The sequence below is a fragment of the Borostomias antarcticus genome, assembly GCF_949987555.1.
Source record: "Borostomias antarcticus genome assembly, chromosome: 26".
Taxonomy (NCBI): Eukaryota; Metazoa; Chordata; class Actinopteri; order Stomiiformes; family Stomiidae; genus Borostomias; species Borostomias antarcticus.
This window is the reverse complement of record NC_140259.1, coordinates 6,653,810-6,675,225: the sequence shown is the minus strand read 5'-3', so window position 1 is coordinate 6,675,225 and position 21,416 is coordinate 6,653,810. Positions and strand designations below refer to the sequence as shown.

The window sequence follows — 21,416 nt, the reverse complement described above, 5'->3', positions numbered from 1 at the left end:
GACAGCTGTTTCAACAGAAAAACACCCCCAGGCTAAGAAAAACATCACTATATATAGTTCTCTTCTCTCACTCTTTCTCTACTCTCCCTCTCTCTCCCTCTCCTCTCTCTCTCACACACCTTAGCACCTGTTTTTCTCACATGAAATGCTGTATCAAGCTAGTAGCTAGTTTAGACTTGTCCAGAGTGCAAGCGGGAACAGGATAGCGAGTATGACAATGACCTGAAATCAGTAATAACGAGCATGGATGTGCCGTCCATGTATGTATGTGTGTGTGTGCGTAGGCTGACTCTTCCTGTATGTCTGAATGTGTCATTGCAGGAAGCCTGAACTACAAGCTGCAGGTCAGGATTGTTACGTGTTCCTCTGTTAATTGCTGTACGCCAGTGTCATTCATGGCATCTGGACACACTTAGACACGCATCGATAATTCCATTAATATGGGCACCATAGGCGCCATAGGCTTGGGTTGTTAGCTGAACACAGATCATTTCTGTTGTGGTTGGATAAATAAATCCTTCTTCGATGATAAAAAAATTATATGTATAATCATATATAATATATTATTTTTATTTTTTCCTCAGTATTATATCTGAAACATGGCCCTGTGTGTGGATGGGTGAGTGTGTGCTTATTCAGCTCTCAGATGCTGTTCATGACTCATGTATGATGAGACAGTTTCCCATAGACAACTGTTCAGGAACCACTGGTCACCACGACCCAAGTCTTCTCCATAGCAACAGAACCGGTGCTGTCCCCTCCCTCTCTTCATGGGCGTCGAACCCATGACCAAAAAAGGGACTGGAACAGAACCCACAGCCACACACGGACTGACGTCGAACTCATAACCACAGATGAACTGGCATTATACATGCTCACCACAGTGGCAGGCATGGAACCCACAGCCACACATGAAACAAGTCTCCTGGCATGACATATGTACAGTATCATACATGTTCTAGCATCAATGATGGATGTTCTAGGATCAAAGATGTATCATACACGTTCTAGCATCAACGATGCAACACATTCTAGCATCAACGATGTATCAACACGGTCTAGCATCAACGATGCAACACATTCTAGCATCAACGATGTATCAACACGTTCTAGCATCAATGATGTATCAACATGTTCTAGCATCAACGATGTATCAACATGTTCTAGCGTCAAAGATGTATCAACACGTTCTAGCATCAATGATGTATCAACACATTCTAGCATCAACGATGTATCAACACAGTCTAGCATCAACGATGTATCAACATGTTCTAGCATCATATGTATCAACATGTTCCAGCACCAATGATGTATCAACACATTCTAGCATCAACAATGTATCTACATGCTCTAGCATCAATGACGAATCAACACGTTCTAGCATTAATGATGTATGTTCCAGCATCAAAGATGTATCAACACGTTCTAGCATCAAACCTGTAACCCCACATGTACACGTGCAAACAGTGCCTAGTATTCCTAGTCTCAAATACGTAGCTCACCTCTGGTGTGTGTGGCTCCCCTGATGCAAACCCTGTTGTGATTTATATCTGATTGTAATACATGTAATAAGGGAAGCTGATTAATAAATAGTATTTAAATAAATATGTTTTATTCTCTTTATTGACCTCTATCTCTCTATATTAATAGCTCCCTCTGTAAATTGACTAATTAGTAACATTGATTTGACGTCACATTTCTTAATGGAATACAAGATACTAACATACAGTATAAGCGGAAGCAGGAAGAGCCTTCCCATTGGACCTTCTTTCCAACAGGTATTTCAGAAAAAATATGTATGTAGTCATCGGCGATAAACTGTAATTTCTCGATTGTTTGAATTGTGCCATGACCATACTGTTTTTCAATTTAGAACATAATTTTGCAAAGCAAGAACGTTTGGCCTAAAATTGTAAAGTACTACATCGGAGTGAATGCAGCTGACGGCTAACTATGGCTCATTCACCTCCATGTATTTCCAAACGCGAAAACAACGGCAGTGAAAAACAATCAGAGTCTGCTAATGATGAGTTTGTAACCCCGATAGTGTATTCAGCCTGTTATTTTGACTATTTCTGTTCTTGAAGTGGTGTTTTTACAGCAAACTTTTAACATTGAAGTCAACGGGCACTTCCGCATCCGCACCAGATTGACCAATATGGCTGCCAGGTGAATAAGGCGAATTACTGCACATAAATTCAATAACTGGCATAGCACCACCAGGTAACCGCATTTTTACATAGCTTCTATAACATCCAGTAACAAAATATTGTCCACACCGAACCCACGACCTTCAGCATGGGAGGCGGACACCCTATCCACTAGACCACCAAGGATCTGGAATATATACAGTGTCTTAGTGTTTTTGTTTGGATGTTCTGGGACCACTGCCTCTTGTGGTAGCAACATAGAACTGCAGGTCAACAACACGACGGAGGGTTCTGGAACCACTGCCTCTTGTGGTAGAAACATAGTCTGCAGGTCAAAAGGAGGGAGGGAGTGACAACCAGACATTTGCTATCTTTGGTGCGCTGGCATATAGCCACGCACAAAAATAACATTTAACCTATCGGAAAAAATTTGAAGGGCCAGAGATAAATAGCCTAATTTCTTTATCCCGTTTGAATTGTGCCATGACCGTCACATATGATATTTATCAATTTAAAACATACATTTTACTCATCTCTGTTAACTTGCTAGTTAGCTAATTTTAGCTTGCTGACACTTTAGTCTAGCAGGAGGGGCCCTCAGATTTTGAGGTACCCCTACCCGAGTTAGAACAAAACACAACCATGCTTTTTCATATCCCCTATGTGTCCCATTAATGAGATGGATGGCTGTGGAACTTTAGTTTTGTGGGAAATACGTTTTTTTGGCTATTCTTTAGACCTACCCTAATATCTGAAAAAGCCAAATTAAGCCTGTCCGATTAGGGGTGAGGTGACAAAAAAGCCCATAATTTGATAATGCTTGACAGCTGCTCATTTTTTCATCTTTGCGTGAGAAGATGTAGTTCAGCCAAGCATGTTGACTGGCACAGCTTCTGGTGGTGATGGAGGAATGAGCTTAATGTATTGATCCTTTTTTGCGCGTGGCTGTAAGCAAGCGCACCTAGTATAGCGTTCCTCCGGTTATCACTCCCTCCCTCCCTCCGTTACTGTGGACAATGTTGGCCTGCATTTCTCTGTTGGCACCACAAGAGGCAGTAGTCCCAGCACACCAAAATCAACCCGCCAATTTCCACTGCACAAGTAGCGTAGTGGTCAGAGCATTGGACTCCCACCCTGGAGACTGGGTTTGAAGACCAAGTGGGGATGACTTGGGACTATACCCCAAACCTCCACATGTTCATCCTTTCACTCCAACCTTTACCCCTTGCCTTATAGATCAGATCCTGTCCCAACCCCAATTCTAACCCCAACCCACACTAGGGACTGGAAGAAGGACACCAAAACCAACCCGCCGATCTCCACTGCACAAGTAGAGTAGTGAGAGCATTGGACTCCCACCCAGGAGACCGGGGTTCCTGGTGGGGATGACTTTATGTTATCATCAGTGTAACTGCTTTAGCCACTGACCACTACCATTAATGTTATAGAAGCTTCTGCTAGTTGTTGTGAGCTCATGAGCTGAACTGGCTATCCCGCTCTTATTGTGCTGGATTAGCATTGGAAGCATTGGAACTGATGTATCCAGGCGACAAGACCTATCTTAATTTATTCTTCTTCATTTCATGTCATTTCAATTCACAGCTATTTCAGTGACATGACTAGCTTCCGTCCTACCAGTCCTGAACAGAAAAAAGCCTGCCACGCACATAAGCCAGGCTTGACCTGGCCTGGTCTCTTCCTGCTTCCGCTAGGCACCAGGCATTCCTTTAAGACTCTTACTTGCAGTAGGCATGTGTGTGTGTGTGTACCTCCTACTGACCTCTCCCTGCCTACCTCCTGAAACACACCGATGCCACAGCAGAAGTCACAGCATCCTATGCCCATGTCCATGACGTCCCTCACAACACTGGCATCCAATACCCATCCTGCACCCTAATGCATCATTATAACTGTTATATAAAGTAGCTGTACATTAACAGACAGGCATATAGCCTACACTAGTGGTGTGTCCGAATCCCAGCACCGTATTTGGAAATGCACAGATAATGTGATATATAGATTTATAGGCCAATATAGATTTTTTTTTCCTACAAAGTAGATCAATGATTTTCAGGAAATATTCGTGAAGTTGTTTTTTTACCCCTTTGCCTCATGGGATACCCTGTCTGCGTTTAGTGTAGAGAGCGATACTGGAGTCAGGATAGTAGAATATTTACATTTACGGGGTTTTCTCACCTGTTAGTCCTCTCTAGTCCACTTACCAGATTCCAATTGATAAAAATTAAACAATGTTTGAGCTGATTCGGTCGTTTTACACCTATTTTATACGACCTTTTATGTGTTGCAATTGTCTCATGTAAAGCACTTTGAATTGCCTTGTTGCTGAAATGTGCTATACCAATAAACTTTCCTTGCCTTATTCTTGGGTTCTTGTCCGGACCAATTGATGCACTCTTATTTCAATTATTGGTCAGATGTGTCGGGGGCGGGAGCACACAAACTGCTCTGTGATTGGTCAGAATTATACGCTGGTCAGGTAAATAAAAATAAATAAAACAGAAGTGGAGAGAAAGAGAACGATGGAGAGAAAACTACTAGGATTGATCACGGCACTGGCCATCCTGTATTATTATATCCTGATATATTATATTATATCCTGTACTATTATGCAAACTATACAGTTTGAAAATGAGTGGCAGCTGCGGCTGGAAAACAATGTTTTGATGCACTGGAGACACATGTTTAAATGACATGTTTGGATTATTGACTGTTTGAAGAAAATGAAAACCGTTTCCTAATTAAGGGCTGGTGGTGGTCGGGTTCACACAGTTCAGTCTTATTAAAATAAAAACAGTTTCGTTAAAAAAAAAAGTAAAACAGTATAGTATGATAATGACGAATTATACTTCATAATGATATGTAAATACAAACACGACATCATTAGTCTGATGCTTTGATAGTGACAGCGATGAATATTAGGCAACCAAAATTACATCTACAAAGACATCTACCTGAACTCGGAGCACAAAGTTCTGGAGCTTCAGGGCCACAGGGGTCTTTCAGCTGAAACGGTTGTAGGCTGGGAGCCTTCTCCTTCAGGCCAAAGGGGTCTACCGAAAAAAACCTACACAGTGAAGTAATGAGCAAACCTATATTAAGATTCAGATGTCCTCATTTCCATATGACAGAGACGGATGCATTATTAGATGAGCAGAAACAAAGCCTCGCTGAGGTATTTTATTTCGATACGGAACAATTTATATTTCACGACACTTCTTCCTCTCCCCCAGGTAGCCAGTGTTTTGGTCTAGCCTACATTCCCCTTCCTCCATCTGCACCTATGTCTGATAGTACTGGGACAGCTCTGTTCCTACTTGGATTGCAAGTTTCTTGCAATTCTCTCCTATTTATAGTTGTGGATTTGTGCATGTGATAAACCAGACGTCAGACGCCTGCTGTGTCTCGCGGAGAACGTCTCCATCTCATCATCCGAGGCTGTGAAGGTCCAGGAGATGTGGAGAACGTCCTGCTTCCAGATCTTCTGAGGAAAACAACCCGAGCATATTCTGACAAAAGCAACAAAGGCACTTTAGGAAATCATACATATTTATTATCGAACAATCAAGTGCTTGACAACTCCACGAGGAGTCAGAGATTATTTTAGTTGAAACAACCAGCAAACCTCCCCCAAAACCCAACCCCCCCCCCCCCGTCTCCCTGGGGGGCCACATCAACTGTCAATAATGGACATTTCTAAACTTGATCAGACTTTCAGTGACTGGGTGGGCAGGGACATCTCTGTAGGAAGCTGAGGTGTGTGTGTGTGTGTGTGTCTGTGATGGAGAGTCGATGGGCAGGGACATCTCTGTAGGAAGCTGAGGTGTGTGTGTGTGTGTGTGTGTGTCTGTGATGGAGAGTCGATGGGCAGGGACATCTCTGTAGGAAGCTGAGGTGTGTGTGTGTGTGTGTGTGTGTGTGTGTGTGTGTGTGATGGAGTCGATGGGAGGATCACTGAGCTGTTAGTGAAGAGGAGGTGGAGGGAGGCCACAGACAGACACACACACACACACACACACACACACACACACACACAGGGATACAACCAGAAACACACCCATTATTCAGTACAGTATATTATTTACATGCATTCATCACAGGCGTCCACACGTGCATACACCCACATCTTAACACACACACACACACACACACACACACACACACACACACACACACACACACACACACACACCTTACACGTGTCTCTAGAAATCCCCATCCTCTCACACCTACACACACACCTACACACACACACACAGAAATCTGGTATGAGCACCTAGGATTCAAGTGTTCAAGATGCTCTCTAGAGGCCATAGCTCTTCTCCCTTCCTTCCTCTCCGCCCTCCTTCCCCCTCTGGGCTTGGTTAGGGTGGTGTGTGTGTGTGTGTGTGTGTGTGTGTGTGTGTGAACCCTGCCCTAACCCTCTCCAGTCCTGGACTCGACAGCAGTTGTCCAAGTGGCCCAGCAGCAGACCTCCAGACCCTCCCGGCCAGCAGTGGAGTGGTCCAGCCCGACCCAGAGGCAGCGAGGCCTGGGATCGATGCTCCGGCGTCTGGGGAGGGGGGGGGGGGGGGGGGGGCGAGCGGTCCCTCATCCCAGGACTCCCACCGGCAGCCTGTCAATCCCATTAGTCTCTCATCTGCTGTCCTCTCAACCCCCCCCCCCCTTTATCCTCAGCAGAAGAAATAGCAGGATTCTTTCACTCTCTGGAGATCAAAGTCACCTGCGATGAGGGGAGGAGACAGGAGAGAGGAGGAGAGAGGAGGGGAGGAGGAGAAGAGAGGGGAGGAGAGGAGAGGAGGAGAGGAGAAGGGGAGGAGAGAAGTGCAGAGGAGGAGAGAAGAAAAGTAAGGAGAACTCAAAGTTACCTTGCAGAAGAGTGAGTCATCAGAAAAACAATCAGTAATTGAATTGATTGGTCAGCTCTGTTGTTGAGGTGAGAGTGATGGATGAACAGGCGTCTGATTGAAAGTTAAACTGAGCGGTGAACCGGGAGGTGGAGTTATTGCACACACACACACGCACAAGCACACGCACACACACTACCAAGCCCACATGTCTAGCTGTCTGGGTTGATAACCCAGAGGAGGAGAGCATTACTGGTAATCAATAACACTGAGCATCTCAAGTTTCAAGATCTGATCTGTGTGTATGTTTATGTGTGTGTGTGTGTGTGTGTGTGCGTGTCACCAGAGCATGTGATGGATGTATGGGTCCAGTTTCATTGTGGCAGACATGAACAATCAAGTTAAGAGTGTGCATTTCTGCATGGGCGTTTGTTGTGCATGTACATGTGATGGTATGTGTGCATGCATGCATGCATGAGCGTTGCATGCTCCCGTGTGTGTGTATGTGGGTGGGTGTGTGTGTGTGTGTGTATGTGTCACAGCCAGACTGACCTGTCTTGGGCACTTTGGAGAGCAGGAGCAGCATCCTCTTGTACTCCTGGAACCTCTTGAGCTTGGCGTCAGGCCTGGACACACACGACACACACACAACCAGTGTTGGGCAAGTTACTGAAAATCAGAAGCTAGTTCAAATTACTAGTTACTTATTTCAAAAGTAACTGAGTTACTTTACTGATTACTGCATATAGAAAGTAACTAGTTACTGGGGAAAGTCACTTTTGTGTTAGTTTTCAGTTCTCTTATTAATGCACACGCTATAGTATATTATTATTATTATTATTATTATTATTATTATTATTATTATGTGTAGCCTAATGCTTAACAAAGGGTACCCAGCTTTCAATGGGTTAACAACAACGTTGATGTTGGATCATAAACAGGAAATGTTGGCGATTTGTCCATTGCGCTAAAGTAACGAGTAGTGAGCCCATTTACATTTCAGAAACTGTAACTGCGTTATTTTAAGTAATTTGTTACATAGTTACTGCCAAAGGTAGTAGCGTTAAAATAACACTTTACTCCCAACACTGCACACGACACACACAGGACACAGGATACACAGGACACACACAGGACACACAGCGTCAGTGGTGCTGCTGTTAGTGAGACTGTGGAGGGGTGGGGCGTGTGGGGGGTGGGGGGCACGGCTGATCTCCCTAAGCCACAGACTTCCTCTGCTTCCGTGGTACAGCAGGCTAATGAGTCTGGGTACTGGGGGGTGGGCAGGTGGAGAGGAGAAGATGAGTAGGACAGAGGAGGGGTGTGGAGAGGTGAGGAGGAGGGAGAGAGCAGAGGGGTGAAGTGAGGCCTTCAGGGCCCAATTAGCCTTCGGAGAACAGGCAGGCAAGAAAATTGCGGACACTTGACCCACCCTGGGGACATGACCGGGACAAACGCCGCTGTCCGGCGGATTTGACAGCAACCTTCTCGAGGGCAAACTTTATAGAAGGCTAAAATTACAGAATGCTGACTTTACAGCAGACATTTTAGCAGGCTAAATGTACAGTAGGATAAGTGTATAGAGGGCTAAATTCACACCAGGCTAACTTAAAAAGCTAATTTTAGAGGAGTCAAGGCTAACTTTGGAGCAGGCTTTACAGCAAGCTGACTTCACAGCAGGTTGATTTTACAGGTAGGCTAAATTTATAAAACTATTAAAGGAGTAGTAAAGGGAAAATGTATGTTTAGCCCTGTTTTAAGGTTACTTATGATCATATACAATGGTTCAGATCAAAACGTTGACAAAGCTAGCATTTTCGAGAAAGTTGATAATTGCTCTACCACCGTTTTGGTCATACAATGGATGTGGATGGGCATCTTGAAAAATCGTTCAAAAACATCGATTTAGTCCCATCAGTAACTACTCATTACCAAATCAGAGCTAATCAATAACTACTATAAGTCCTCATAAGTATCTACTCATTAACTAATCAGAGTTAATCAGTTACTACTCATTAACTAATCATTGCTTCCTCAGTAACTACTATATTAGTCCCCATAAGTAACTACTCATTAACGAAGCTCAGAGTTAATCAGTAACTAATCATTAACTTATTATTGGTTCATCAGTAACTACTGTAATGTAGTACTCAGTAACTGCTCTTTTTTTAAGTGTCTTTTTGTAAAGTGTTACTTCTACCTTTACAACTTACAGAGGATTAGCTTTAGCTCATTACATGGCGTTCTAGTCATCACCAAACATGGTCCCAGGATTGGTTACTCCTGGAGCTTACTCGAGCCAGGACCGAACTAAGAAAAACTGTTTTTAGTTATTGAGACCCTAGAGCTTGGAATGAGTTTCAAGAAACCTTCAAATTTGAAGTCTTAAAAAGCCCCCAAATGAGGATATTTCAATTCAAAGACATTATATTATTGTGGCTGATGAGTAAATCATTGAAAATATAACAAAGGGTGGCTTTAGAAGTCAATATTTTATTAATAATTCCAAAGTTCTGTATCTTTGTTTGTATCTCTTTCTATGTCAGGGTTTGAAATAACTCCAAATAAATATAATATGCCTCTCAATTAGGCTACAAAATAGATAAATAAAACAAAACAAGGCAGCGTGCGTGCGTGTGACGACATTGTGCATGCGCAGCAACGACAGGAATCGATAGCGGAATCGTTAAGGATTTTGGGTTACGATTCACTGGGAACCGGTTCTCAACAAGAACCGGTTTTCGATTCCCATCCCTATAAATAAGCCTCTCATTTAGGCCATAAACGGGACATCTGACACAGCAAAGTCAGGAACAGGCAACAATAAGCAACCAAATGGAATAGACCGAACCGAATATCATGTTGCAAATGTCCCTAACAGTCAATTTATAATAAATCAAATGATCCCTGAGTGCACTCGCCTCTTTGTAAAGTCAGAGAACTGAACATGTCGACTCATATAGGTCCCCACTCACAAACTTTGCGCATGTATGACAGAGAGAGACATTCTAAATGTGTCAGGGGTTAATAAAAAAAAGAAAGAAAAAAAAAAGACTGTCCAAGATAATCACTTAAACTACTTGGCGCATAACGGCTTGACTGAGCTCTAACTCTTATTTCTTCTTCAGCCAATTAACTAAGACAAACTAACTACATTTGATGAGTTTAATGCTGCCCTCTTTTATTGTATTATGTTACCTGCAAGTGAGAAGAGTGTCATGGCACAGATGTTGCAGGAGTAACCCGATATTTAGGTTAGATGGAATAAAACACTGAGCAGTCATCCTTGTGGATCCTTCCAAGGCATTTGACACTTGACCATTCTTTGCTTATACTTACACTGATTAAGGCCGCATTTACACTGCAGGTCTTGATGCCTAGATCTGATTTTTTGTCCATATCCGATTTTTTTGACCGCCTGCTTACATGTACTTTTTTTAAAGTGACCCATATCAGATACCTGTGCTTACACGTACATACTTAACATTTGAAACAACCCGCATGTGTACACGAGGGTTTCGTTACCTTGGTTACCTAACAATATAATAATAATATAATAATATTTTGTAAATAACTGGAATTAACTTTATTCACATACATGGAAATGAGTTGATGTTGCGTAGGCATAAAGATGAAATGATAAACTGTCATTCAGCAATTCCACTATAATTAGCCTACTGGTAATAGATCTCCACACTGGCCTGTGAGCCCCTCGAGCTCGGCGGGTTAGTTATTTTATAAACGTTAGTTAGTTATAAACGTGTATCGTTTTTGCGTTTAGGCGAAACCCGCCCTCTTACGCATGACATGATTTGCGTTGTGTTAGCTAGATAGCTAGCTGTTAGCCAGATAGCTAACATTAGGTAGCTCGCCAAGCTTACACTATGCTTATCTTACTTAACATATCGCAATAACAAACGTGATACTAGTTAGACAGCAAACACCGGTTTTATTGAGTCAGGAATTAAGTGCAACAAGGACAATGTGTGTGTGTGTGTGTGTGTCTGCAAGTGTCTATGTGTACTTACGGAAGCCCAGAGCAGTACTTCTGAAGCAGGAAGTTGGAGAGCTCCTGAAGGATGGGCTGGCTGTGCAGGGCCACAAACTGTTCCCGGCAAACCTGGCAACCATACAGGAAGAGGGACAGGACAGTCATTCAGTCTTATAACAAACCTGGCAGCCCCAGAGGGAGAGGCAGAGGACACGCATCTGAAGAATTGAACCCACCCTCAGCTCCTGTGAGCAAGAGCTAAAGTAGGCCAGGAGCAGAGGAAAATGTGGAGGGAGGGAGAGAGGAGGAGAAGGAGAGTAGAGGAGGAGGAGGGAAGGGTATGAGGGCAGGAGAGGAGAGGAGGAGAGGAGAGGAGAGGAGAGGAGAGGAGAGGAGAGGAGAGGAGAGGAGAGGAGAGGAGAGGAGAGGAGAGGAGAGGAGAGGAGAGGAGAGGAGAGGAGAGGAGAGGAAGGGAGGAGAGGAGAGGAGAGGAGGGGAGGATGGTGGGGTCAAGAGGCCAGACTGATTGGGTGATTAATTGTGGGCCGCGGGTCGGCCTGTCTCAACAGACTAACAAGGGGCTGTTCTAAAGGCCAGAGAAAAGAGGGCTGTCCTCTTCCTCCTCAGCACACTATTAAAAGACCTCCGTATAAATCCACCACTGGGCTGAGCACAACTAGCCAGACCAGCTAGAACCATCACAAGATATAACACAGTCACTACTAGATAACACACCTGGATAGACATAACAGTCAAGCCTGCTCCTTTAATCTACAGATTACTGTGTGTGTGTGTGTGTGTGTGTGTGTGTGTGTGTGTGTGTGTGTGTACCTTGTTCATGGTGTCCACAGTCTGAGCGTGAGTCCAGAAACAGTCATGTACAGAGACGAATGTCAGGCCAGCGCTGAAAAGACAGAGAGAGAGAGAGAGAGAGAGAGCGAAAACAGAGGAGGAAAGAGAGAACAGAGGATATAGGAAAGAGTGAGAGACAAGAGAGAGAAACAGAGGGAGGGAGGAAAGAGAGAAAGAGGAGTTAGGAAAGAGAGAGAGAGAAAGAGAGAGAGAGAGAGAGAGAGAGAGTGAGAGAGAGAGACATCCGACACCAGGGGATGATTTATAGTGCGTGAGGCCGTTTAGAGAGTCCTGAGCGATCCAGGACCCTTGGTCACGCTGCAGCGCTTCACTGAGGGAGGCGGACGGGCCTCTTTGTGGCCGTAACAATGCGCCCGAGTCAAAGGCTGAACTATTTCCAACTCGAGGCTGATAAAGTGCTCCGCTCAACAATCAACCGCTCCAGAAGGAAGGTGCGGGGGGCTGCAATTTTCCCCGGCAGAGCCTCAGTGCGACGCCGCGCCTTTTTCCAATCACGATCGACGGGGAGCGGCCGCAGGATGGTAAAAAGCATCCGGACCACCTCATTGATTTCAATTGCAAAAAGGTACAGTGCTACAACCAGATCCGGCCCTAGTCCCAGCGCCCTAGGAGAGGGCTGTTCAGATACAGAATATTATTTATACAGTATCTATAGAGCACAGGACCTTGACATAGTACAGAACTGTATTCATACAGAGAGAGGTGTAGGAGGTTGAGCAGAATAACTTGGAGCATGTAGAAGAGTATAGGCCTACCTGTAGTATAGAGCAGTGTAGGCCTACCTGTAGTATAGATCAGAGTCTAGGTCTACCTGTAGCAGTACAGATCAGAGTGTAGGCCTACCTGTAGTATACAGTAGATCAGAGTCTAGGCCTACCTGTAGTATAGAACAGAGTCTAGGTCTACCTGTAGTATAGATCAGAGTATAGGTCTACCTGTAGTATAGATCAGAGTATAGGCCTACCTGTAGTATAGATCAGAGTGTAGGCCTACCTGTAGTATAGATCAGAGTATAGGCCTACCTGTAGTACAGATCAGAGTATAGGCCTACCTGTAGTACAGATCAGAGTATAGGCCTACCTGTAGTATAGATCAGAGTGTAGGCCTACCTGTAGTGTATATCAGAGTGTAGGCCTACCTGTAGTATATATCAGAGTATAGGTCTACCTGTAGTATAGATCAGAGTGTAGGCCTACCTGTAGTATAGATCAGAGTGTAGGCCTACCTGTAGTGTATATCAGAGTGTAGGCCTACCTGTAGTATATATCAGAGTGTAGGCCTACCTGTAGTATAGATCAGAGTGTAGGCCTACCTGTAGTATAGATCAGAGTGTAGGCCTACCTGTAGTATAGATCAGAGTGTAGGCCTACCTGTAGTATAGATCAGAGTGTAGGCCTACCTGTATTATAGATCAGAGTGTAGGTCTACCTGTAGTATAGATCAGAGTCTAGGCCTACCTGTAGTATAGATCAGAGTGTAGGCCTATCTGTAGTGTATATCAGAGTGTAGGCCTACCTGTAGTATAGATCAGAGTGTAGGCCTACCTGTAGTATAGATCAGAGTGTAGGCCTACCTGTAGTATATATCAGAGTGTAGGCCTATCTGTAGTGTATATCAGAGTGTAGGCCTACCTGTAGTATAGATCAGAGTGTAGGCCTACCTGTAGTATATATCAGAGTATAGGCCTACCTGTAGTATAGATCATAGTGTAGGCCTACCTGTAGTATAGATCATAGTGTAGGCCTACCTGTAGTATATATCAGAGTGTAGGCCTACCTGTAGTATAGATCAGAGTGTAGGCCTACCTGTAGTATAGACCAGAGTGTAGGCCTACCTGTAGTATAGATCAGAGTGTAGGCCTACCTGTAGCAGTACAGAGCAGTGAGCATCATGTGTGTGGAGTCCAGAGAGTGGATGAAGTTGGGAGGGAAGGCGTTCTTCTGTTTCACCGTGTCTGGTCTCCTGGAGAGAGGGGAGGTGAGCAGGGTTAAAGAGGAACAGAAATAGCAAACTCAAAGTTGACAACGTGTTGTTTCTCATATTTAAAGATAACTTGTAAATACATTAATCCGAAAAAAACAAAACAAAATAAATCACGTCCAACACTGATATTTACGTTTGTAGCTATACTACGGGGAACCTGAAAACACGGTCCTAAAGCGACCTGAGGCTGAGCTGTGCGAGTCCTTCAGGAAGGTGAACGCCCGCAGTGCTGCTGGTCCCCACGGCACATCACCCAGTCATCAAAATGTGTGCCACACAGCTGGCTCCTGTCTACACGGACATCTTCAACGCATCACTGTCACATCAGGTCGTCCCCACGTGCTTCTAAAATGACTACAATAGTGCCAGTACCCAAGAAAACCAAGGTAACCTGCCTGAATTACTACTGGCCAGTGGCACTCACTCCAGTCATCAAGAAGTGCAAGGAGAAGCTAATGAAGAAACACATCGACACCATCATACCGGACTCACTAGACCTACGCCAGCTTCTGTGGATGATGCCATCTCACTGGCCCTAAACTTCACACTGGAGCATCTGAACAAGAAAAACACCTACGTTAGGATGCTATTCACCGACTACAGTTCTGCCTTCGACACCGTACGCCCCATCAACCTGGTCCCGAACCTGAGAGGTGTTAGGCCTGAGCAGCTCCTTATGTAACTGGGCCCTGGACTTCCTCACAGACAGACCACAGGTGGTGAGAATAGGCAGAAACACCTCATCCACACTGAACATCAGCACGGGTGTCCCGCAGGGCTGCTGTCTGAGCCCCATGCTGTTCTCACTGTACACCCACGACTGCTCAGTCAAGCACAGCAGCAATCGAATCGTCAAGTTGGCGATAGGCCTGATCTCCCCCAATGACTCATCTGAATCAGCCTTCCTCCAGGAGGTGTCAGACTACACATGGCGTCAAGACCACAACGTGAACCCTGAACACTAGCAGGACACATTAGATGATTGTGGACTTCAGGAGAGGAGACAAAAGCCCAACCCCCCTCCCACTTCAAATTCCACTGAACAGCCATCACATCACAGATGTTCATAGCCAGACACAATAGAATTGATTACATCATAACCAAGGGCGTATTCTCTACCCTCCACCCCTCTGTTGTAGTAGGTCATGTTAGCTAACGCTAACCCCAACAACATGACAGCAATGGAATTATATTTAGGCCCCTGCAATGCATTGTGAAAATGTGGACCTAAATAAAGAATTCATGTGTGTGTACAGAATGTGTGTTTGTGTGTGTGTGTGTGTGTGTGCGTGCACACAGTATGTGTATACAACAGAATGTGTGTGTACAGTATGTGTATGTGTGTGTACAGTGTGTGTGTGTGTACAGTGTGTGTGTGCCTGTCAGACAGTGAAGTGCTGAGACACTCCCTGACAGCACATCTGACGCTGAGAGGGAGGGAGGAGAGAGAGAGAGAGAGAGAGAGAGAGAGAGAGAGAGAGAGAGAGAGAGAGAGAGAGAGACGGTGTTTGGTATTCAGTCATGTGTCTGTGGCAGAGGGGTGTCAGAGGAAGAGGACCGTCGGTCTGACTTCTCTCTCTCCTCCCTCAATCACTCCCTAGGGACAGAGGGATGGAGGGAGGAGAGGGATGGAGGGAGCAGGGGGAAACAGAGGGATGGAGGGAGGAGAGGGATGGAGGGAGGGAGACAGAGGGATGGAGGGAGGAGACAGAGGTATGGAGGGAGGAGAGGTATGGAGGGAGCAGGAGGAGACAGAGGGATGGAGGGAGGAGAGGGATGGAGGGAGGAGAGGGATGGAGGGAGCAGGGGGAGACAGAGGGAGGGAGGAGAGAGGAGGGGGAGACAGAGGGATGGAGGGATGGAGGGAGGAGAGGGAGTGAGGGAGCAGGGGGAGACAGAGGGATGGAGGGATGGAGGGAGGAGAGGGAGTGAGGGAGCAGGGGGAGACAGAGGGATGGAGGGATGGAGGGAGGAGAGGGAGTCAGGGAGCAGGGGGAGACAGAGGGATGGAGGGAGGAGAGGGAGTCAGGGAGCAGGGGGAGACAGAGGGATGGAGGGAGGAGAGGGATGGAGGGAGCAGGGGGAGACAGAGGGATGGAGGGAGGAGAGGGATGGAGGGAGCAGGGGGAGACAGAGGGATGGAGGGAGGAGACAGAGGGATGGAGGGAGGAGAGGAGGAGGAGACAGAGGGATGGAGGGAGGAGAGGAGGAGGAGACAGAGGGATGGAGGGAGGAGACGGGCGTCCAGAGGAGCAGAGCTACTTACTCTTTGGCATCGTAGCTGATCTGGAAGCTGACGTGCTGCATGCTGCTCTTCAACTGAGAGAGGAGAGACACGAGAGCAGAGGAGAGACACGAGAGCAGAGGAGAGACAGGAGAGGAGAGACAGGAGAGGAGAGACAGGAGAGGAGAGACAGGAGAGACACGAGAGCAGAGGAGAGACACGAGAGGAGAGACAGGAGAGGAGAGACAGGAGAGGAGAGACAGGAGAGGGGAGGAGGAGGAGGAGAGAGTCAGGAGAGGAGGAGGAGAGACATGAGGGGAAGAGAGACACTTTTTATTCATCTTATAATTTAAACAGGGGAGGAAAGAAGACGTTTGAGTGGGTCTCTGGGTCTGTTATGCAAGTAGAGGAGAGTCCAGACATGACGTGAGCAGACATAAAAGGTTATGGTGATATTCAGACCCCAGAGCCAACGGGACCTGCCCGTGTCACCGTCACCACGGCAACAGAGCATCTGACCAATGTCCTATCAGACTTTTTCCTCTAAAGAGAAGTCGTGATTGGCTGTTCAACGATGTGGCAGGAGACACTCACCTCAGGGTGACAGAGGTGAACTCGAACACACACGGGGGGGGGGGGGGGGGGAGAGGGAGAGAGAGAGAGAGAGAGAGAGAGAGAGAGAGAGAGAAAGAGAGAGAGAGAGAAAGGGGGGGGTTTGAGAGAGAGATGGACACAGTGAGCCGCTTAAAAGCTGGGAGCAGCTCGAGAGATGGTGTGTGTGTGTGTGTGTGTGTGCGTGTGTGTGTGTGTGTGTGTGTCAGGGTTTCCGTTAGAGAAAATCGGTACCGGTCAATGTGTCCGGGGAGATTAGACTTTTCCGGACAAACTGGAGAAATATAATATAATAATATAATATGCCTATTATAGGTGTTTGTCGCGGTGATTGGCCGTTGTGTAGCTTATATATGCCATTTATTGTCTCATTTCGCGTCTGTATGATTAAATGTGTGATAGGCTGTCATGATTCCGTGCGCTAGGCCTATATGTAATTGCACAGCCACAAAAATAGTCACCTTTGAATTTTGACTGAAGGCTAGAACATGAATGTTTATTGCAATTGCATGAATCGGATTTGAGGATGTAGGCTAATTGGTTTGGGATTCGCGACAGTAATATGTGTTTACTTATTTCTCTTTCCAGTTTTAGCCTACCATTTTTATCAATAAAACAGCGTCATTATAACCACGGACATCGCAGTAGGCTATGAGGATGAGGAGGATATAACTGTTGAGAAACAACTGATAGGCGGGCTGGGCTAAATAAAGAAATGCCACAATGCATGTCTAGATATATCAATTTTTTATTTAAAAGTGCAAGAGGTTAGGCAACATGTAGGCTTCTCGTAACACTTTAATTTAAGGCCTACGGCTTAACTATGGTGGCCCGCTAGCCTATAGGCAGGTTTATCTATGGTGGCCCGCTAGCCTATAGGCAGGTTTATCTATGGTGGCCCGCTAGCCTATAGGCAGGTTTATCTATGGTGGCCTGCTAGCCTATAGGCAGGTTTATCTTACGGCTGTTTTTCCAACGCATAGGCCTACTAGCCAATAGCCTACACATTAACAGAACAAAATGAATTGGCCTATTCGTTTTTTATATTCAAAATAATCATGATATATGGAAATTTAATTTTAGCCTACTGTAGGCCTAATACAATTAGGGGGATTATTTTGTCCGGACCGGAGAGATTTTAATACATCGGGCTTCAACAGATTTTTCTGGACAAAAACCGGTAATTACCGGCTAACGGAAACCCTGGTGTGTGTGTGTGAGTGTGTGTGTGTGTGCTTGCTGTGATTAAAGGATCTACTACTCCCAATTCACAGAGAGACAACTCAATAGAGAGAGAGAGAAGAAAGAGAGAGAGAGAAGAAAGAAAAAGAGGACACAAAAGGAGAAGTGAGATAAGGAGCGGAGAGAGGAGGTGGTGAGAGGGAGGGACGACAGAGAAGAGGGGAGGAGAGATGGTGGAGGAGAGGAGAGAGGAGGTGGTGAGAGGGAGGGACGACAGAGAAGAGGGGAGGAGAGATGGAGGAGGAGAGGAGAGGTATGAAGAGGAAGAGAGGAGTTGGTGAGAGGGAGGGACGACAGAGAAGAGGGGAGGAGAGATGGAGGAGGAGAGGAGAGGTACGGAGAGGAAGAGAGGAGTGATATGGAGAGGAGGAGAGGAGAGATATAAAGAGTTGAGATATGGATATTACCACTGAGTTATTCATAAAGCACATTTCACACGACAGCAGTCGACCAAAGTGCTGAACAGTACTAAAAATAAAAGTTGATACAAATACAAAACAGGGGAATATGCAACAATACAAACATTAAAAACAGACACAGCTTGTGGTCAGGGTGAATGAAACGCCAGGGACAAAAGGTGAGTTTTCAAGGAGGATTTGAACATCTCAAGGGTCTGCGCTGATCTAATATGAGGAGGCAGATGGCTCCAGAGCCTGGGGACAGCCACCGCAAAGGTCCTGTCACCTCTAGACTAGCCTAGTCTGAGGCACCTCCAGCAGCAGCAGGTCAGCAGATGCAGGAGCTCAGGCAGGTAAGAGGGGGCCGGTCCATTAACCCTTTCGATACGACCACGTCACCGGCAACATTTAAAAAATATCTAACAAATATTTAATAATATTTAAAAAAAATCTTACAAATCCAAAAAATTCCTCACTCCAACACTTGCTGAAAGCTGAGAAACTGCGCTTTCTAGTATTATAGGGAAAATCCAATTAATATTCAAAATGTTGTCACTGTACTTTCAGGGTTAAAAGGGTTAAAGGCTTTAAAAACAAGGAGAAGGAGTTTAAAATCTATCCGAAAACTCTGCTTTAAATATGCAGGTAGACTTCACAATTTTGTCCTGATGAATTTCAATCTGGAGTTTGTGAGGCATCTGTGCCTTCCGCATAGATCGCCAACACCTAGCATCAACTCATAGGCTATGTTGTCACCTGCCCCATCCGAAATCCTAATCTCATCGATATATCCTTGTGTAAAACAGTGTAATGGAGATTCTTTCTTATTAGATATTATTTGAATTCATTTGACATACTATACCTGAGTTAGATCTCTTTAAGTGTGCTGTTTAGGCCACAGAACTGGCCTCTCATACCTTGGCTAGAGAAAGAATGCTGAGTACTTAGTAATCTTATGTTTTTGTAGAAGTAACCGTCTCTGCTCGCACCCCAGCCATGCCAGTCTCTCTCTGTCAACAGAACAGGAGTCCAGCTAGACTGGGGGGGTGTGCGAAGGCTGGGAAGTAACTCAGACACCGAGGTTCCTCTCTTTGACTGTATAAATGGTGACTGTAACCGCAGGTCTGGGCCGCCATTTTCTCCCATTGCAGACTGCTGTGTGCATGAAGCGACTGAGATTTGACGGCCCTCTTCTCCAGACGGTTATTGGGGGTGTTTGTATGTTATTGTGCTGTTTGTATGTATTATATGTGGCTACTGTGCTGCTTGTGTGCCTGCATGTAATACACTTTGTTAAACTTAGAAAGTTGGCAGTGAATATCTCCTAAACAATACGCTGTGACAGACATTTCCACAACAATAGTCCAGGCCTTTCTGTGGACCCGTCTTAGATAAAGTAGTGGCATTTAATTAACTTGCTCCAAAGCTTGTGGGGCATAGCAACAGTAGCTACTCTAGGAGGGAAGGAACTTGCCGTCTGAATCTGAAAGGTCTATTTTCATCATTTTGGCTCTGTACTCCACCACAATGGATTCAAAATGAAACATTCAATATGTAAGTGCAGACTTTCAGCTTTAATTTGAGGGTATTTACATGCAAATCAGGTGAACGGTGTAGGAATTACAACACATTTTTTATGTGGTACCTCTCTTTTTAAGGGACCAAAAGTAATTGGACAATTGATCATAAATCAAATTGTCATTTTTTAATATTTGGTTGCAAATCCTCTGCAGTCATGACAGCCTGAAGTCTGGAGCCCACAGACGTCACCAGACGCCAAGTTTCGTCCCTAGTGATGCTCTGCCAGGCCTCTACTGCAACTGTCTTCACTTCCTGCTTGTTATTTGGTAGTAGTTTCCTTTCAGTTTTGTATTAAGCAAGTGACCTTCTAACCAGGTCCAGTGGATGCCCCACTGTCACCAGCAGACCTCCTGGAGTCCGATAGATACCCCCGTGTCTGCTGTGGATGTCGTAGCATGTCCGTAGAATGTTCTCTCTCCTATGATGCTTTTAGCCTCTCTCACTCTGAAATGTAATTTAATGTAATGTATTGCTTTATAAATGTTCTTAGCCGGTAGACAAACATACTCCAGGAGCTTGCTCGATCGCTTGTTGAGAGGGGTCAGGGAAGAATTTTTACAGCTCACTTATCTGGCCCCCGGGTGATACTGTTTTTTTGCTTCCCTCTGGAATATGTAGAGAGTGGGTCATATGCCCACCTCCCTTGTTCTCTGTAAAGCGCATTGTGTTGCCTCTGGGTATGAAATGCGCTATACAAATAAAGCTTTGATTGATTGATTGATTGATATCTCATCCCATCCAGGTGAAAAACAGAGCGGTTCAGGCGTTTGTTTGGATGGATGGATGGATCCCTTGTTCTTATTTTATGCACATTGCTACTCTGTATATTATGTAATCTGCAGGGTTATTAGGTTCATATCTAAAGTCAAGAGAGCATCTCTACCGTATCAAGTTCTCTACAGTAGACAGTCACCAGTCACCTGACACCCCATCAGCCCCGCCCGCCCCGTCCCCGAGTACTCCCTCTGAGACGATACTATCACGCCCTGGACACACTGGTCTGTTGTAATAGTCACGCCCTGGACACACCGGTCTGTTGGGATAGTCACACCCTGGACACACTGGTCTGTTGTGATAGTCACGCCCTGGACACACCGGTCTGTTGTGATAGTCACGCCCTGGACACACCGATCTGTTGTGATAGTCACGCCCTGGACACACGCCCTGGACACACTGGTCTGTTGTGATAGTCACGCCCTGGACACACTGGTCTGTTGTGATAGTCCCGCCCTGGACACACTGGTCTGTTGTGATAGTCACGCCCTGGACACACTGGTCTGTCGTGATAGTCACGCCCTGGACACACCGGTCTGTTGTGATAGTCACGCCCTGGACACACTGGTCTGTTGTGATAGTCACGCCCTGGACACACCGGTCTGTTGTGATAGTCACGCCCTGGACACACCGGTCTGTTGTGATAGTCAGGCCCTGGACACACCGGTCTGTTGTGATAGTCACGCCCTGGTAGTCACGCCCTGGACACACCGGTCTGTTGTG

General features: G+C 45.6%; 1 protein-coding gene across 1 annotated transcript in view; it reads right to left on the bottom strand.

Moving 5' to 3' along the window:
* Positions 1-6,781: 6,781 nt before the first annotated feature.
* Positions 6,782-21,416, bottom strand: part of polrmt (polymerase (RNA) mitochondrial (DNA directed)) — a 56,284-nt gene continuing 41,649 nt past the window's right edge. The window contains exons 17-22 of the mRNA XM_084459164.1: positions 16,129-16,181; positions 13,743-13,841; positions 11,838-11,910; positions 11,044-11,135; positions 7,568-7,641; positions 6,782-6,891 (exon numbers count right to left, since the gene is read on the bottom strand). Of these exons, the coding sequence (XP_084315290.1) occupies positions 6,842-6,891; positions 7,568-7,641; positions 11,044-11,135; positions 11,838-11,910; positions 13,743-13,841; positions 16,129-16,181 (441 nt within the window). The 3' untranslated portion in view covers positions 6,782-6,841. The remainder of the gene's footprint in view (positions 6,892-7,567; positions 7,642-11,043; positions 11,136-11,837; positions 11,911-13,742; positions 13,842-16,128; positions 16,182-21,416) is intronic.